General features: G+C 50.7%; 1 protein-coding gene across 1 annotated transcript in view; it reads left to right on the forward strand.

Moving 5' to 3' along the window:
- DGAT1 (diacylglycerol O-acyltransferase 1) overlaps positions 1-18,341 on the forward strand; it is a 35,693-nt gene that overhangs the window by 12,964 nt on the left and 4,388 nt on the right. Inside the window, exons 2-13 of the mRNA XM_053395073.1 lie at positions 2,871-2,958; positions 6,587-6,627; positions 8,003-8,088; positions 8,506-8,558; positions 9,399-9,504; positions 10,964-11,083; positions 12,775-12,849; positions 13,321-13,424; positions 15,232-15,270; positions 17,042-17,083; positions 17,459-17,503; positions 17,781-17,893. Coding sequence (XP_053251048.1) covers positions 2,871-2,958; positions 6,587-6,627; positions 8,003-8,088; positions 8,506-8,558; positions 9,399-9,504; positions 10,964-11,083; positions 12,775-12,849; positions 13,321-13,424; positions 15,232-15,270; positions 17,042-17,083; positions 17,459-17,503; positions 17,781-17,893 — 912 coding nt within the window. The remainder of the gene's footprint in view (positions 1-2,870; positions 2,959-6,586; positions 6,628-8,002; positions 8,089-8,505; positions 8,559-9,398; positions 9,505-10,963; positions 11,084-12,774; positions 12,850-13,320; positions 13,425-15,231; positions 15,271-17,041; positions 17,084-17,458; positions 17,504-17,780; positions 17,894-18,341) is intronic.

Here is an 18,341-nt window from a genome sequence, read left to right on the forward strand (position 1 = left end):
CTCCCTTTTTATGGGGTGTGTGACGGAGGTAGGGGCTTGAAAGTTGTTTCCCCTCCCCTCTTCCACCAACACGGCCTTCTTTCTGGCCAGATGGGTGGGCATGGGCTTTAAGACAACTTTCCTTGTTGAGTTTTGGTGATGGGCTTCCTCCGAGATGCCCAGCGCCAGCCCCTGCTTCTTGGCACATCCTGTGCTGCTTCTGCTCCTGGAGAGACCTTGTGGGGGTCTCTGGTGTGCAAAGATTTGGGGTGGGGGCAGAGGAAGCTGACTCCAGAGACCTTTTACTGCCTGTGGGTCAACACCTGCAGGTTCTGCAACATGACTCCAGGCAGCACGCAGCACATGAAGATAAGCAATGCCGGACACACCTTCGGGGCTCTTGCCTAAGAGATGCTGGAGACAAGGCAGCCTGTAGGCTGCTTTTTCAGTTTCACAACCTGAAGCTCAGGCTACGGGTAGCGCTAGGTTTTCTTTACAGCGTGGCAATGGAGGAAAGTGGTCTCTTGCTGTCAAGATAAGGCCCTAGGGTGCGTGACAACAGTTTAAAAAGCCAGATTAAAGGGAACTTGGCAGCCATTGCTATTGCCACTTCTTCCAAACATCTCTAAGATTGGTAGGAACATAAGCAAAACCACTGGCCCTCCCGGTGGAGTACAGGGTCAGGTTTAAGGTGCTGGTTTTGACCTTTAAAGCCCTATGCGGCCTAGGACCCACGTACCTACGGGACCGCCTCTCCCGGTATGCCCCGCGGAGGACCTTAAGGTCCACAAATGACAATATTTTGGAGGTCCCAGGTCATAAGGTGGTTAGATTGGTCTCAACTAGGGCCAGGGCCTTTTCAGTACTGGCCCCGACTTGGTGGAATGCTCTGTCCCAAGAGACTAGGGACCTGTGGGACTTGACATCTTTCCGCAGGGCCTGCAAGACAGAGCTGCTCCACCAGGCCTTTGGTTTGGACTCAGTCTGACCCTTATGTTTCCCTCCCCTTATGGTCTTGATTTATTGGCTACTTTTAAAATGAGGCTGCATTTTAAATTGCATTTTAAGCTGTATTTTAGATTGTCCCCCCCCTTATGTTTTTACTGTAATTTTACTGGTGTTAGCCACCCTGAGCCCGGCTCTGGCCAGGGAGGGCAGGGTATAAATAATTTTTTTTATTATTATTAGTCCAGGATCTTGAACTCACAGTGGCCAACCAGGTGCCCCCACAGGAAATCCTCAGGCAGGATCCAAGCACAAGAGCCCCCTCCTCTCACGAGGTTTTCAGGGACTGCGAGGGCAGAGCGCAGCTTCTCTGGATAATAGCTATGGAGAGCCCAATCACAGAATCAGAGTTGGAAGGGGCTAGTGCTGCGCAACACCTGCTTTCCAAGCATTGATATACAGTGGTACCTCGGTTTATGAACTTAATTGAGGCATTCCCAAAGTAAAGGAAGGATTGAACTCTGATTAATAACAATACACACAGAGGCTTGAACCAGCAAGACTCTGGGAAGGGTGCGTATGATAGTCTCTCTCTGCCTGTCTAAATGTGTAGGTGACTTGTGAAGAGAGAGAAATGGAACAGGGATGCAGAGGTGTGGATTGATCAAGAATCATATCAAAATAGTTCAAACCCAGTCAACGCAATGCTTTCATTGCTGACACAGATGGCTTACTCTATATTTGTTATAATTCCTCATAACAATTCCACCTGATCACTACACTTAATCTGTTCTGGAAGTCCGTTCTTAAACCGAAACCATTCTTAAACCAAGGCGCGCTTTCCCTTATGAGACCTCCCACCCCCGGTGCCAGTCCACCTTTTGGATTCCGTTCTTGGACCAAGGTAAAGTTCTCAAACCGTGACACTATTTCCGGTTTTGCGGAGTTCGTAAACCGAATCGTTCTTAAACAGAACTGTTATTAAACCGAGGTACCACTGTATCACCAGCTATAAGCATTGTGGTGTACTGATAGAATAACGAGAATACGACTAAAATTTATTATTTCTATGCTGCACATCCGACTGGGTAACCCCAGCCACTCTGGGCGGCTTCCAACAATATCTCACAATGTCTGAAATAAGGATGGAGCTCTGTAGAGGCATTCATGGTTTTCCCCCCACCTTGTGATTTCTGCACACGTATCATGATTTGTGATATATTGCCAGGTCAAAAATTATGCAACCAATATCATGATATGGACTTTAAACCAGTTTCTTGGATGATACCAATATAAGCCTCACTCCCCCCCCCAATTCCGACTGTGAAAAGTTAAATTCGCGACCTTACAAAAATTGGCTTTTGCGATATCGCCGCTGAAACAGACATGCGGTAAAATGGAATGGGTGTGAATGCCTAAGGAATTTTAAGGGAGCGGCTTGTATTCAGGTATTGTCTTTTTTTCTCCCCCCCCCCCTTGAATTTCAAAGCTTCGGCTTATATTCAGGCCAATACGGTATATCGCCCAGCTCTGGAACATTGCAACCTCCTGCAATGCAGGAATCTCAGCTGAAGCATCCATGACAGGTGGCAATCAAGCCTCTGCTGAAAAACCTCCAAGGAAGGAGAGGTCCACAGCCTCTCCTCCATGAACTTGTCTAACCTCCTTTTGAAGCCCTCCCAAGTTGGTGGCCCTCACTGCCTCCTGTGGAGCAGACCCCCCCTCCACAAAACCCCCCATGCCTCCCAGATGCTTTGACTCCCAATGCCCATCCGCCCCAGTCAGCACTGGGGAGAAGCCACAGAAGGTTTTGGGCATGCGTGCTTTGGGGTGCAAATGTGGCTGTGCATTAACCTCTTCTCCCTGCCTGAGTCTAGGGCCGGCTTGCTTCTGCCCCTGCTTCCTCTAACCTCTCCATCCTTCCTTTCTTCCTCCTTCCCTCCCAGATGCCACAGACTTCAGGATTCCCTGCTGAGCTCAGCCAGTGGCTACAGCAACTACCGGGGTATATTGAACTGGTGTGTTGTCATGCTGGTGAGTAGCAAGAGTTTGCCCCTCTGCCCTTGCCCTCCTGCCTTGAGGCTGCTTGGCACCCTGTGCCAGGTCTCTCGCTGCACCTCTGCCCTCCTGAGCCTCCCGGCGGCAGCAGCAGCAGCTGCCAATCCCCAGACAGAGGCACCCAGATCCCTTCCCTGCAGAGGAGCTGGCCGGGAGCCAGGCAGACGGACACTCCAGGGGCAAGGAGGCCGTTGTGGCCATCCCTGATGGCACAGAAGGGCTATTGTGGTGTCGATAGGCTGGCAATCTGGTCCCAGGATGCTAGCTCCTGGGGTGGTGGTAGTAGTAGTAGTAGTAGTAGTAGTAGTAGTAGTAATAATAATAATAATAATAATAATAATAATAAATTTATTATTTATACTCTGCCCATCTGGCTGAGTTTCCCCAACCACTCTGGGCGGCTTCCACTTGAGTGTTAAAAACAATACAGCATTACGTATTAAAAACTTCCATAAACAAGGCTGCCTTCAGATGTCTTTAAAGATAAGATAGCTGCTTATTTCCTTCACATCTGAAGGGAGGGTGTTCCACAGGGCGGGCGCCACTATCGAGAAGGCCTTCTGCCTGCGTTCCCTGTAACTTCACTTCTCGCAAAAAATGAAGTGAAACTGCGTGCCTTTGCTGTGGGAGGAGGCCTTAATCAGCCTGGGCAAAATGCTTGAACAAATCATGGGGCGATATAACCCTCCTTCTTCTGGCTGCTTAACTCTTGGCTAGTGTGGGGTTTGAGCTTTAATAATAATAATTTATTTGTACCCCGCCCATCTGGCTGGGTCTCCCCAGCCACTCTGGGCGGCTTCCAACAAATATTAAAAATACATTAAAATGTCACACATTAAAAGCCTTCAGATGTCAGGTAGTTGTTTATCTCTTTGACATCTGATGGGAGGGCGTTCCACAGGGCGGCGCCACCACCGAGAAGGCCCTCTGCCTGGTTCCCTGTAGCTTTGCTTCTCACAGTGAGAGACCCGCCAGAAGGCCCTCTGAGCTGGACCTCAGTGTCTGGGCAGAACGATGGGGGTGGAGACGCTCCTTCAGGTAATCGAGCAATCAAGTCAGTGGAGGCATGCTCCATCCATCTGAAGAGAGCCTCCAAGTTCAGAAGCAGTGTACCTGTGAATATGAGGTGCTGGGGCACACACACACACATGCCTGAGGGATGCCTGTCTCTGCCTTCATGCTGACTTTGTGGGCTACCCGGAGCACTTGGGGTTGAGATGGAAACAGGGTAGTCTGGTCCCATACGTCCCTCTAATAATAACAGTAATACTTACAATTTCTTTGTTTATGCCCTGCCCATCTGGCTGGGTTGTCGCAGTTACTCTGGGTAAGGAGAAGCCCCAGCAGAAACTGGTCCTGCCAAGGTGCACAGAGGCCTTGGCGAAGCCTGGAATTAGTCTGTGAAGCTGAGCAGGCAGGACTTGGAAAGAAAGACGGGCAGCCTCTCTGTAGTAGTAGTAGTAGTAGTAGTAATAATAATAATAATTTATTATTTATACCCCGCCCATCTGGCTGGGTTTCCCCAGCCACCCTGGACAGCTTCCAACAGAACACTAAAATACAATAACCTATTAAACATTAACAGCTTCCCTAAACAGGGCTGCCTTCAGATGTCTTCTAAATGTCATATAGTTGTTTATTTCTTTGACATCTGGTGGGAGGGCGTTCCACAGGGCGGGCGCCACCACCGAGAAGGTCCTCTGCCTGCTTCCCTGTAACTTCATTTCTCGCAGCAAGGGAACCGCCAGAAGGCCCTTTGCTTTGATTCTCCTCCTGCAGCACTCTTGGGTGGGGGGCGGCCTCGGTGCTTGGCTGGCTCTGCTCCTGCTGCCCAGGTGAGGAGAGGCGATGGCAGCAGCTGGCACGTACCCCAAAGCACTCTCTGGCCCCCTAGCCACTGGGCTCCACTCTGAGGCTGCCCTGCCAGGATAGAAAGCTATGTGATACTTCCAGGAAATGCTCAACTTCCAGACTGGGATGTTTATGGAAAACTAGCTTTCAGTGCCTGTTCTCTCCCACCCTGCAACTCCACTTACCCTCTTTGTGTAGGGGGCTTTCCAGTTTCAACCCCCAAACCTTTCTGCTTTGGGTTCAGCTGGAGCCAGCATGTCAGGGGCCAATCCCGAAAAGGCCCCGCACTTTGAACGGCAGCCTGTGCATCCCCATCCCTATCCAGCTTCTTCCTGAAGCCCCCCTTTGCTGAAGTACCACCCCCCACACTTCCTAAGGGGAAAACTGTGACTGGTGGGCCTGATCCCTCCTGTTGTGCCCCCTCCTTGTTGGGTGCTAGACAGGGTGGAGAACACTTCCTTGCCCTGCATGCCATGTTAAGGGTGGGCTGGGCGGAAGAAATGCTCCCTAAGGCAGCCCGGATGTTGTTTAAGCTCCCTTCGGTCCGTCTGTCCCCAGTGAAGGAGAGGTGAGCTCAAGAACGCAGCAGGAGGGTGGTGTTGAAAGAGGGGGGGGCCCCGCGGAGTCCCTTCCACCTTTGCTCCCCACGACCTTTGCTCCTGGGACATAACCCTGCTCACCCTTGATTGGGAAATCAGGAAGCAGGCAGGCTTGTGGTTTAGCAACATGCCTGGCTATCTTTCCATCTCTTTCCTTGTCCTCCTCCTCTGTAGCAACTGCTCAGGGTGAAACTCGCCCACACGGGCTGGAAGGCGTGTGGCAAGACAGCGTGGCCTGTCCTGCTGCCCATCCCACAGCAAAATAATTATGATATTAAGTTAATTAATTTTATCCTGTTCTTCTGGCACTCTGGACGGCTTCCAATAAAATATAAAACCAGTAGAACATTGAGAACTTCTATAAGGAGGTGAGTTCACATTGCAGAATGGAGATTAAACGAAGAAATAATAAACAATATAGAAATAGTAGAGGAAGGTAAAAATAATAATTAAAGAGTATTTTGAGTTTGACCTCAAGGGGTGGATGAGAAAGGGGTCGGGGACGGAAGCAAGGCAGTCCTAAGGGGCATCCTAATACAACAGAGGAAGTCGGAAGAAAGTAAAAAATTGGAACTAGTAAATGAGTTAGGAAGGAAAGGGAAAAAATTAATACAAAAACCTGGAAATGAAGAAATACTACAAGAAATTAAACTATTACAAACAGCTCTCTAAGCTGCCTGACCGGTTGCCAGAATTGTAGCTCTGTTGCCCCCAGTTGCTCCCCTCCCAAACTGATCAGTCCCACAGAATCCTCTTTAGTGCTGGGGGAGGGAGGGGCCCGAGACCAGCCTCCCATTGCATTGCATTTTCTCATTTGTATCCTTATTTATTTCACAAAATTTACGCACCTCCAAGCGGTTTACTGAAAAGATAAAGCCATAAAAATGGGGGGGGGGGGAGAGAACTGCAATACATTAAAACGTGCAATAAGTTAAAACACTAAATCAGATTATAATTCCCTCCTGCATTTCTAAGCATGTGGGCAGGCTTGTCTGAACAGGAAAGTTTTGGCAGAAATTCTGCACCGAAGGCGCCTGCTGGCTATTGAGAGACAGTTATGGCTGGTTTTTGAGATTGGGATTGGAAGGAAGGGGTTTGGGGTTGGCATTTCCTGCGGGAGCTGCTGCTCACTTCCATCCCCTCTTGTCTTCCAGGTCTTGAGCAATGCTCGCCTCTTCCTAGAGAACCTCATCAAGTAAGTCTTGCGCTCTTCTTCGGTTGGGGTGGGGGGCTGGCAGCAGTGGAGAGACCTCACTGGGATGCTACAATTCTGCCATAGCAGATCAGAGTGGATGTGACAGGCTGCCTTTGGGGGCAGGCATAGGCAAACTCCGGCCATCCAGATGTTTGGGACTACAACTCCCATCATCCCTAGCTAACAGGACCAGTGGTCAGGGATGATGGGGATTGAAATCCCAAACATCTGGAGGACCGGAGTTTGCCTATGCCTGCTTTGGGGACCTGTCTCTTGTTGCTCTCAGAAGCAACAAGGAGGAGGGCAGATCCTGGGGCCTTGGGGGGGGGAGAGGAGGGGAGGGCTGAAGCTCAAGGCCAGAGCACCTGCTTGGCTTGCAGAAGGTCAATCCTCAGCATCTCCAGGCAGGACTGGGAGAGAGCCATGGCTGCCGGACAGTGCAGACCTGTAGGGACATAGGAAGGCACCGTCTGAGTCGGACCATGCAAGCTCAGCACTGGTGGGCTGGCAAGATGGTTTCCTGCTGCTCCAGAGTGGTGGACTCGAACCCATGGCTTCAAGGGACAAGGAGGTGCCAACTAAACATTAGGAGGAACTTTATGAGGGCAAGAGCCATTCAGCAGTGCAGAAGACGACCTTGGGAGATGGCTGACTCCCCTCCCTTGGAGGTTTTTAAGCAGAGCTTGGGTGACCATCTGCCATAGATTATTTACAGGGGAAACTCAGAAAATCAGAATATCGTGGAAAAGTTCATTTATTTCAGTAATTCAACTTAAAAGGTGAAACTAATATATGAGATAGACTCATGACATGCAAAGCGAGGTATGTCAAGACTTTATTTGTTATAATTGTAGTTGTGATTCCTGCATGCAAGGGGACCCTCAGAGGGCATGACCCCCAGAGGTCCCTTCCAACTTTATGAAAAACTTTTGTCCTGCAACACAGGGTTGTAGCGATGCTTGCCAGTTCTGTCCAAGTTTGCCCATCTCTTCCAAGCCCTCTGGGTGCCTTGCAGGGGCTGGCTAAAATCTGCCGCCTTGTTTCTGAGCGGCTTCTAGTTTCTCCCTCCCCAAGTGGGGTATCCCTAGGCCTGGGGTGGCTTGATCCCGAGAGCACCTCCTTGTCAATGCGCAGCTTGGCTGCCCAGCACATCTCCTGGGAAGCCACATGCCTCTTGTTGTCCTGCCCTTCTCCCAAAGGACATGGAGCCAGCAGACAGGAGAAGGCCTTCTGCATCAAGCAAGTCCTCCCATAGGGGTGTGGAAGAAAGGGCTGCAGCTTTCTCACCCAAGCCTCCTCCTTCCTGGCTCTGGGTTGTCCGACTGGGACGGAGGAGAAGAGAGTGCCTCTGACCATGTGCTCCTTCCCTCCTCAGGTACGGCATCTTGGTGGACCCCATCCAGGTCATCTCCCTGTTCCTGAAAGACCCCTACAGCTGGCCTGCGCTGTGCCTTATTATCGGTGAGTCGAGTGATCTCGACATTTGCCTTGAATTCCTCTGCGCGACCCAGCAGACGCCTGGTCTCCGCTTGGCTCCTTCCACTTGCACCTCTTGAAGAGCTTCCTGCTTACAAAACTCCTCGCGGCCTCTGGGTCCTGCAGCTTTTTGGTCCCTGGTGCTGCCGGTCTCCTTCACCCTTCAGATCAGGGCTCTTGAGTGAGGCAATGCATGTGCATGAGAGAGGGGGGGGGTTGGAGGTGGCAGGGGATGAATGGATGGGAGTGCCTCTTCTGGGGTTCTACTAGATGAGCCTTGGGGGCCCCTTCCAACCTGCAGGCTTGCAAATTCCTGGGCTGGCTGAGAAGGGGGACCCAAATCCTTGTTCCTGGTTGCCTGCACTGCCCAGCAATGATTGCCTACATCTGCTTTCCCCCCAGTGGCCAATGTGTTCGCTCTGGCAGCTCTGCACATTGAGAAGAGGCTGGCGGCGGTAAGTGTGCTTTGGGGGGCAGGCTGGGATCCCTTGCGAAGCGGGGTCTCTTTAGGGCTTAGGCTCAGGCTATCTGAAGGATCGTGTTCAGCCATACGGACCTGCCCGGGCTCTGAGATCTTCAGGGGAGGCCCTTCCCTCAGTTCCGCCACCCTCACTGGCATGCTGGTTGGGGGTGCAGGAGAGGGCCTTCTTGGTGGTGGCTCCTCCACAACAACTTTGGAAGTCCTTTCCTTGAGAAGCCAGACTGGCTCCCTCCTTGTTGTCCTCCTGCTGGCCAGTGAAGACCGTGTTTTTCCAACAGGCCTTTGGGAACACTGACTGTTCTTCTTCTTAAGGAAGTGCTTGTCATAGTGCTGCGCTGTTTTTATTACCAATTTTTTAAATATATAGTGTATGTGTGTGTAAATATATATATATATATATGTGTGTGTGTGTGTATATATATATATATATACACATATACACATATGTTTAAAATTTATATTTTTATATATATATAAATTATATATATGTGTGTGTGTGTATAATATATATATATATATATATATATATATATATATATATAAAAATAATTTTTTTAATACTGTTTTAATCCTATTAGAGTTTAATTCCCCTTTTGACTGTTACAGCTGATAATGCTTTCAGCTTTGTATCTGCATCATATTGATTTGTTTTAAGCTGCCTTGAGTCCTGGTTTACAACACCCTGATATCTCTTGATAATAGGAGGTATATACATTGAAATAATAACAACAATAACAGGCCCCCCTTTTAGGGGTGGGCAGGGAGCGCTTAAGGTGGCCATAGAGCATTGCCCCTCTTTCCCTTCCTTCCACAGGGCTCTATGTCGGAGCACCTTGGGGCCGTCCTGCACACCATTAACCTCCTGACAATCTTATGCTTCCCTGCGCTGGTGACTCTTGCTGTCACCTCCATCACGCCAGGTGAGTTGTCCACTTGCTCTGAAAAGGCAGCTTTCTGGGTGGCAGGGCCCCTAGATTGGGGCTGGGAAGCCTCAGGCCTGGGGGGCCGGTTGCAGGAGAGGTGTACGTTTCTTCTAACTCTTCATAACAAGCCTACTGTGCAAAATCAGCATCTGCATTTGATGTCCCATCCCCTTTTGCCTGGTCCCTCCCTCCCACCCAACACTCACATCTGGCCCCCAGGAGGTTGCTTTGAAGGGAATGCGGCCCTTGATTTGAAAAGCAGCTTTGCCACATGTCTGAAATAAGGTTGGAGCTACAGAGAGGCATTACCTGGCTTCACAATTTTCCCCACATCGTGATTTTTGCATAGCGCACGCACAGACACACACATGTCATGATTCACGATATATCGCCAGGTCAAAAATTATGGAACCGATACCACAAAACGTGCTTCAAACTGGTTTAGGGTGCTGTGTCGCTCTCTTGCCCAGCCCTACCGCTTGTGACCCAGGCAGAGGTGGGCCGTGAGCTGGGAGGTTTCTGATCTCTCCTTCTCAGAAGATGCTGGCGGACAAAGTCACCTTGTCCTGTCTCCACCCCAAATAGCCTTTGAGAAGAGCTACCTCTTCTCCATGGGGGTTGGTCTGTGTTAACGGAGAAATCCAAGGGCTCCCTTGGACAAAAAAACAAGGACACCAGCCAGGAATACCAGAGCAAACAGCAGCCAGTAGGCTTGGTCTTTATTGAAGACTGTTGTGACAGGACTCCCACCTGCCACCAGGTGGAACAAGATGGAAGCCCCAAACAAAAGACCCCCCAAACTTTTATTAGCTGCTAATCTCCATGTTACACCCCCCCAACCACATCACGGTTGCATCATGAAAGGGGAGGTCTGCTGGCAGTAATCTGAGCATCCTGGACCCTGCCCCATGGTTCCCCTTGCCCTCCACCAAACACCCATCAAGTGGAACAATAGAGATGTTTACATTTCCCTGTTTCCCAGCCCAATTAATCACACCCTTTTGTCTTCATCTGGGTTTGGTATTTCTGGAATGGCTACCTGTTTGGCACTCAGGTATCAGGATGCCAGGGATGATCACTCAGGCAGAGGGGCTGCTGAGGAGCTGAGCTCACATGTCTAGATGAATTTCTGAAGTTTTCCCGGTGAGCCAGTACAGAGACACATTTATCAGTGAATTCTTACATTTGGTATTGTGCAGCAAAGGCCCTTTGAATAGATAGGAAGAAACTGTGATGAAGTGTTTTGTGGGGACAAGTGATTGTGCTGATTTTGGTAGTGGGCTGCATGTGCATGATATCCGCTGGAGGGGCAACCCCCCCAACCTATACATAAATTCCTGCAACATCAGGGAGTCAGCCTGGCCTCTCACCCCCTTCCCTCCTCTGGGGCATGCAGATTATTTGGGGCGCTGTGTGTTGCGTCTCTCACTCACCTGCTTCTCTCCTCCCTCCGCAGTTGGGGCAGTCTTTGCTCTGAGCGTCCACACCATCCTTTTCCTCAAGCTCTTCTCCTTCAAGGATGTCAACAAGTGGTGCCGGGAGAAGAGGCAAGCCAAGGCCGCCCGAACCCGCTCTGGTGAGCCCTGAGCCAGGCCTGGTGGGGGCATCTGAGACCCTCCTCGAGTGCCAACTGGGATGGCTTTGAAAGAGGGTTGGACAAATTCATGGAGGAGGAGAGGGCTGTCCGTGGCTACAAGCCAGGCTGGCTAGACTGTTCCTCCTGATACGAACTTCTGGAAGCCACAGGAGGGGCTCAGGTCCTGTGCACTAGTTTTCCATGGGGGCATCTGGTTGGCCGCTGCCAGAAGAGGATAATGGCAACACAAAGACCAGTATACTAGATAGCACTGCAATCCTTATTGCATGATATACATGATTTAGTACAACAACAAAAAAATGTGTACGCTTGTAAATTCTCTGATATATTTGAAATCAAATGAACACACGTCTGTAAATCTTTGAAAGTCTGTAGAAGTATAAGAAGTCTGTCGTTGAAACAAAGCAATAGATGCTATCCTGTGGGCTAAGCGGTAAAACTTTTTTTAGGCGTTCAGGTGCCGAAGTCGTAAGTGAATAACAACATAGGACAGTGATCCCGGATAATCTGGCTGTTTGCTGGAATCTTCTTCAGCACAACCCATAGATTAGAAAAATGCACATGGAGCAGTGGTCATGAGGATATGTATGTATGTTATCCGGCACCTGCCCACACTGCCAAAAGTCCCTGGTTCAATGCCCATGGGATTACTGTGCTTGATTGGCCAGCAAACTCGCCTGACCTGAACCCCATAGAGAATCTATGGGGCATTGCCAAGAGAAAGATGAGAGACATGAGACCGAGCAATGCAGAAGAGCTGAAGGCTGCTATTGAAGCTTCCTGGTCTTCCATAACACCTCAGCAGTGCCACAGGCTGATAGCATCCATGCCACGCCGCATTGAGGCAGTAATTGATGCAAAAGGGGCCCAAACCAAGTACTGAGTACATATGCATTCTTCTACTTCTCAGAGGTCCAATATTGCTCTATTTGCAGTCCTTGTTTTGCTGGTTTCATTTAATATTCTAATTTTCTGAGATGGTTAATTTGGGGTTGTCATCGGCTGTACGCCATGATCATCACAATTGTAACAAATAAAGGCTTGACATATCTCGCTTTGCATGTCATGAGTTTATCTCATATATTAGTTTCACCTTTTTAGTTGAATTACTGAAATAAATGAACTTTTCCACAATACTCTAATTTTCCGAGTTTCACCTGTATTAGAGAATTTACAAGTGTGCACATTTTGTTGTTGTACTAAATCATGTATATCATGCAATAAGAATTGCAGTGCTATATAGTATACTAGTCTGCGTGTTGCTTGTATTGTTTGTTGTGTTAAGTTTGCAACAGGGGTTTGTTGTTCTGTATAGAAGAGGATGCTGGACTGGTTCGGCCCCTTTTGACCTCACCCAGCTGGCTCCTCTTCCATTCTAATGTCCTTTTATGTGCATCTTTATGGTCTGAGTTGACTTCTGGTCTGAGGGACCCCAAGGGTCATCTAGTCCAACCCGCTCCCCCAATGCAGGAAGAAGGCACCGACTGTGGGTAGCTCAGCTGGTAGAGCAGGAGACCCTTAATCTCGGGGCTGTGGGTCCAAGCCCCATGTTGGGCCCAAGATTCCTGCCTTGCAGGGGGGTTGGGCTGGATGACCTTTGGGGTTCCTTCTAATGCTGCCATTCTCTGACCTGTGTCCTCTGACTGATGCCCTTTCGTTGTCTGTTCCAGCCGCCGGGTTGCAGAAGGCCAATGGGAACGTGGCCTCGGGGGCCGTGGCTTACCCAGCGAACCTGACCTATAGAGGTAACGTGGCCAGGCAAGACCTCCGTGGCGGGCGGTTCCCTGTAGCTCTGGCAGGGTTGGGGGAATTTGGCGGCGACGCCATCCTGGGGCTGACACTCCTGACACCCCCCCTTCCTCTGGGAGGTTTTGTGGCGCTTGCCTTCCCCTGGCGTGTGGTGGCTCTGAGGTCAAAGGTCCCCTGGGATTCTTCTTCTCCCCACACCCTACACTGGGGAACAGGGGAAGCTGCCTTGTGTGGAGTCAGACCATTGGCCCATCTAGGGCAGTGTTGTCTGCACTGACCTGCAGCAACAGCTCTCCAGGATTTCAGGCATCCAAGTTCCCCCAGCCTTGCTTGCCTGGGGAGATGCTGTTGGGGGGGTGGGTTGGGGCCGGGGTCTTCTGCATGCAGCTCGTGGTCCTTTTCCCAAAGGGAGAGGCCAGCTCCTGTGTGGTGCCCCTGCCCTTAACGCCTCTCCTATTTCCGTGCAGACCTCTACTACTTCCTCTTCGCACCGACCTTGTGCTACGAGCTGAACTTCCCGCGCTCTCCTCGCGTCCGCAAGCGCTTTCTGCTGCGCAGGCTGGCTGAGATGGTGAGACCCCCTGCCCTGGGTCTGGAGGCGACCCGTCCTCTTTGCCCCCTGCCCACCCCCAGCCCCCCACCCCCTTTGCAAGGCAATGAAGGTTGTTATACAATCATACCTTGGGTTAAATGTGCTTCAGGTTGAGCATTTTCAAGTTACGCTCCGCGGCGACCTGGAAGTAATGGAGTGCGTTACTTCCGGGTTTTGCCGCTCATGCATGTGCAGATGCTCAAAATGGTGTCATGCGCATGCGCGGAAGTAGTAAAACGCAACCCGTGCATGCTCAGTTGCATCTTATGTTTTACTTAGGATGCGAACGGGGCTCCGGAACGGATCCCGTTTGCATCCAGAGGTAGCACTGTACTTTCAGATTTGGGGAGTCTTCCCTTTGAGTCGAACATGGGGGAAGCCAGCTGCGAGTCTCCGTGATGGTGGCTGAGTATTTAGCACAAGTTGTGCACACCTAGGGACCCCCCCACACCAAGAAGATGCTGCCTGCCTCCCCTGTGATATTGGAGGGGTCAGGATTGCACCCAGTGTAGTGTTGGGGCTGTAGGGAGGGGGTGGGAACCCCTAGCAAGGAAGGCTCAGGGTCTTGAAGGCCTGCAAGGTTGTGGGAAAGAGTTTTGGCCTGGAAGCTGGGTGTAGGACCCATCCTGTCTGGCTGCTGGCGGAGCTGCCGATAGGAACATAAAGAGACCCCTGCTGAATCAGGTTAATGGCTTATCCGCGCTGTGGGTTAAACCACTGAGCCTAGGACTTGCCGATCAGAAGGTCGGCGGTTCGAATCCCTGCAACTGGGTAAGCTCCCACTGCTCGGTCCCAGCTCCTGCCAACCTAGCAGCTCAAAAGCATGTCAAAGCGCACGCAGATAAATAGGTACCACTCCGGCGGGAAGGTAAACGGCGTTTCCGTGCGCTGCTCTGGTTCGCCAGAAGCGGCTTAGTCATGCTGGCCACATGACCCGGAAGCTGTATGCTGGCTCCCTCGGCCAGTAAAGCGAGATGAGCGCCGCAACCCCAGAGTCGTCCACGACTGGACCTAATGGTCAGGGGTCCCTTTACCTTTACCTTTAGTCAGCAACCAGGTACTTATTATGGGAAACCAGCAAGCACAACATGAGCGTAACACCCTGTTTTGGGAAGCTCTGTTTAGGGAAGTTTTTAATGTTTGATGTTTTATTGCACTTTTAGTATTCTGTTGGGAGCCTCCCAGAGTGGCTGGGGAAACCCAGCCAGATGGGTGGGGTGTACATAATAAATAAATAATACTAATAAAAATAAAAATATTATGCCACTGTTCACTCTTGGCAGCATTATTATTATTATTATTATTATTATTATTATTATTATTATTTATTATGCCACGGAGAAGCAGGACTAAGATGTGGAGATCTGCTCCAGAGATCCAGACCGTGGGGAGCCCCAAGAAATTAATAAATACAATTTGGACTATAATTTGATCTTTTTTATTTTTTTAATTGAAGTATTATGATTAGATATTTAACTGGATGTTTTTTATTGGAAAATCAATAAAAATGATTTTTTAAAAATATTATTATGCCACTGTCCCCTCCTGGCTGGCAGCCATCGACTGTCTCCCTCTTCCATCCATGTGTCCGATCCGGTTTTTAATATCCTCCAGTTTGGTGGCCGTCCTGCCACCTGCAGGCTTAAGTTCCATAGATTAACGAGAGAAAAGGACTTTCCTGCACCTGACCTGAACCTTCCAGCCTCCCGCTTCCTTGGACATTCATGAGTTCTCGTGTTGATGGTCCCTCACTCCTAGCCTCTTCTTTTTCTTTCCCCATTTCCAGCTCTTCTTCCTCCAGCTGATGGTGGGGCTGATTCAGCAGGTAAGGGGGGGCAGGGGGGGCTTGCTCTGTACCTGCTGCTGGCACCTTTGAAGCAAGGGGCATGGCAGAGGGTCTGGCCAGTGAGCACCACCTGGGCAGGGTTGCCTAAAGCAGACCACAGGCTCTCTCTGGTTCCAGTCTGGAAGTGGCCAGGAGCTGCCCTGTGCCCCCTTCTGGAGTGTCTGGTGCAGAGAGGAAGGTTGGGGGGCAAACGAGATGCTGCAGCAGACACGAGGGGCCAAGGACAGGAAGGGGTGCAGAGACAGTTGCCACCTTCCCTAATTCAACTGCTAAAACCGTTTGGAGGCACTGGAACACTCCCATTGAACATCTGCCTGACTTGGCAGTTCTGCAGGGGTGCTGCATGTGGGCTGAAGCTGATCTGCCTAGATGGAAGCTTGTTATGTTATTACTGTATTTTTTGCTCTCTAAGACACACTTCCCCCTCCTAAAAAGTAAGGGGGAATGTGTGTGCGTCTTATGGGGCGAATGCAGGCTGCGCAGCTGTCGCTGAAGCCAGGAGAACAAGAGGGATTGGTGCGCACCGATCCCTCTTGCTCTCCTGGCTTCAGGGATAGCCACGCAAAGCCTCTTGAGTGCAGCAGGAGCGCTCCTGCCTCTTCGCTCAGGAGGCTTTGCATTGAGGCTTCCCACTCGCTGTCCTGGCTTCTGGCTTAGCCACTCGCAGCCTCTTCTGGGCAGGGGGAGCCTTCATCCCGCTGCCCAGGAGAGGCTGCGTGCGGCTGTCCCAGAAGCCAGAACAGCAAGAAGCTATCCCAGAAGCCAGATCCATCTTGCTGTTCTGGCTTCTGGGATTCAGAATATATATTTTTTTCTTGTTTTCCTCCTCCAAAACATAGGTGCGTCTTATGGTCTGGTGCGTCTTACAGAGCGAAAAATACGGTGCTTATTTAAACATTTGACATACCGCTTTGCTGGAATTGTCTCCCCGAGTGGTGTGCAGAAAAAGTAAAAAATGGTTAAAGCTAAGATCAGACTTTGGTGGATATTCCTATTGGAATAAAAAGAAAAACTCCAGCGAGTGCTGGAAGTCCAAGACGGGAGCAGGAACTGAAGAAGGATGCTGGTGGTTGGAAGAGGGGTCTTTTCAGAGACTCTGAGACCTTTCTGTCTGGGTAGGGGTCAGAGCAGGGACTTTTCAGAGCTTGGTGGTATGTTTTGGGTCCCAGTACCTGGAGGACTTGGGGCAGCCTTGCCTCAGAGTTGGGGGTGGTTCTCTATACTGCACAAGGGTGACTTTTCTTTCCTCCGGTTTGGAAATTGTTTCCCATTTGGTTGTGTATTTTTTCGATGTGGTTTATTTATTGTTTGTTGGGACGCGGGTGGTGCTGTGGGTTAAACCACAGAGCCAAGGACTTGCTGATCAGAAGGTCGGCGGTTTGAATCCCCGTGACGGGGTGAGCTCCCGTTGCTCGGTCCCTGCTCCTGCCAACCTAGCAGTTCGAAAGCACATCAAAGTGCAAGTAGATAAATAGGTACCGCTCCGGTGGGAAGGTAAACAGCGTTTCCATGCGCTGCTCTAGTTTGCCAGAAGCGGCTTAGTCATGCTAGCCACATGACCCAGAAGCTGTACGCCGGCTCCCTCGGCCAGTAAAGTGATGATGCCTTCTGTGCCACAGGGCCAGAGAACATTCCCTCAAACCAAGGAGGCTAAGCTGGGTTGTATCTTATGGGGCTGGGCTAGATGACCCCTGGGTTTTACCCCCCCCCCCGGCCCTATTAACCTGATTTTAATGTGTGCTTGTTGCAGTGGATGGTCCCCACAATTCAGAACTCCATGAAGCCTTTTCGGGTAAGCCATGCCCTGGGGACCCCCTTCTCCACCATGGTCCTGGGGAACTGCTTGTGGACACCCGCCCCCCACGAAAGCAGGACTGACCCACAATGTGCTCTTAAAGGGAAAAGTGGGGAGGGAGAAATAATAACGCTTCTGAGTTTTAAAAAACCACAGCTTAGCTTATGGCTGGCCTGGTGGCCTCTTCAGTGCTCAGCACCTGCAACTAGGGGAGGGGTCTGCAAGGTGTGTTGGGTGCCAGCGTCCCAAAGGAGAGCTGCCTGGACAGCCCACCCCCCAAGAAGACACAGGGGCTTGGTGCTTTCTGCCATCCACACCCCGGATGGGTCAATGACATTCCTCAGCTGAGTCTTGCCCTCCTCTCCCTTGCAGGACATGGACTACTCCAGAATCATTGAGCGCCTTCTGAAACTAGCTGTACGTACCACAGACTGGGCCGCCTCTCCATCCATGGCCACACTGGGTTTACCTGAGCACACGGGCAGCGAGGCTTTGGATTGGCTGCAGGAACTTCCTGCAGCCAATCCGAAGCTGTGCCAGGGTCACGGAAGTCAGTCCCCGTGCAGCGACTGACCGAGCAGGCGGCAGGGTCCGCTGGCTGCATTTACGAGCCTGGTGGGCTGCATCCGGCCCCCGGGCCATAGTTTGCTGACCCTTGCACTAATGCTGTCCTCTACCTTGCTGTCCCCGACAGGTCCCCAACCACCTGATCTGGCTCATCTTCTTCTACTGGTTCTTCCACTCCAGCCTGAATGTCATTGCGGAAATCATGCAGTTTGGAGACCGGGAGTTCTACAGGGACTGGTGGTGAGTCAGCTCTGCAGGGAGGGCCTGTGTGTTTTGTGACTTGTGTTCTTTTTTCCCTTTTTTTTAATTTTCAGGTTTTTAAGCTGTGTCTCAGATTGTTATAACCTGCCCTAGGACCGCAGAAAGAATGGCAGATGGATGTAATAATAAAAAATAAATAAACCTGTTAATGGTACTCAAAAGATCTGCTTTGGGCATTCAAAGCACTCTGCAGAGCAGCCAAGGCTTGGGTTTTGGAGACTTCCTCAACGTGGGCGAGGACTGGGAGGGTTTTCCCCAGCCCTAACAAGTGTGGGCGTGCAGTGGGTGGATCCCCATCTCTTAGGATGATGGTGATTGATGCAGACACCTCCCTTCCGTGTGCGTTGTAGGAAGGGCCTTTGAGGCATCTGATAAGAACGATACTGGCTGGGCTCAGCCTTCGCTGGTGAAACTCAGTGACTGAATC

Source organism: Podarcis raffonei, chromosome 7, assembly GCF_027172205.1.
Source record: "Podarcis raffonei isolate rPodRaf1 chromosome 7, rPodRaf1.pri, whole genome shotgun sequence".
Lineage (NCBI taxonomy): Eukaryota > Metazoa > Chordata > Lepidosauria > Squamata > Lacertidae > Podarcis > Podarcis raffonei.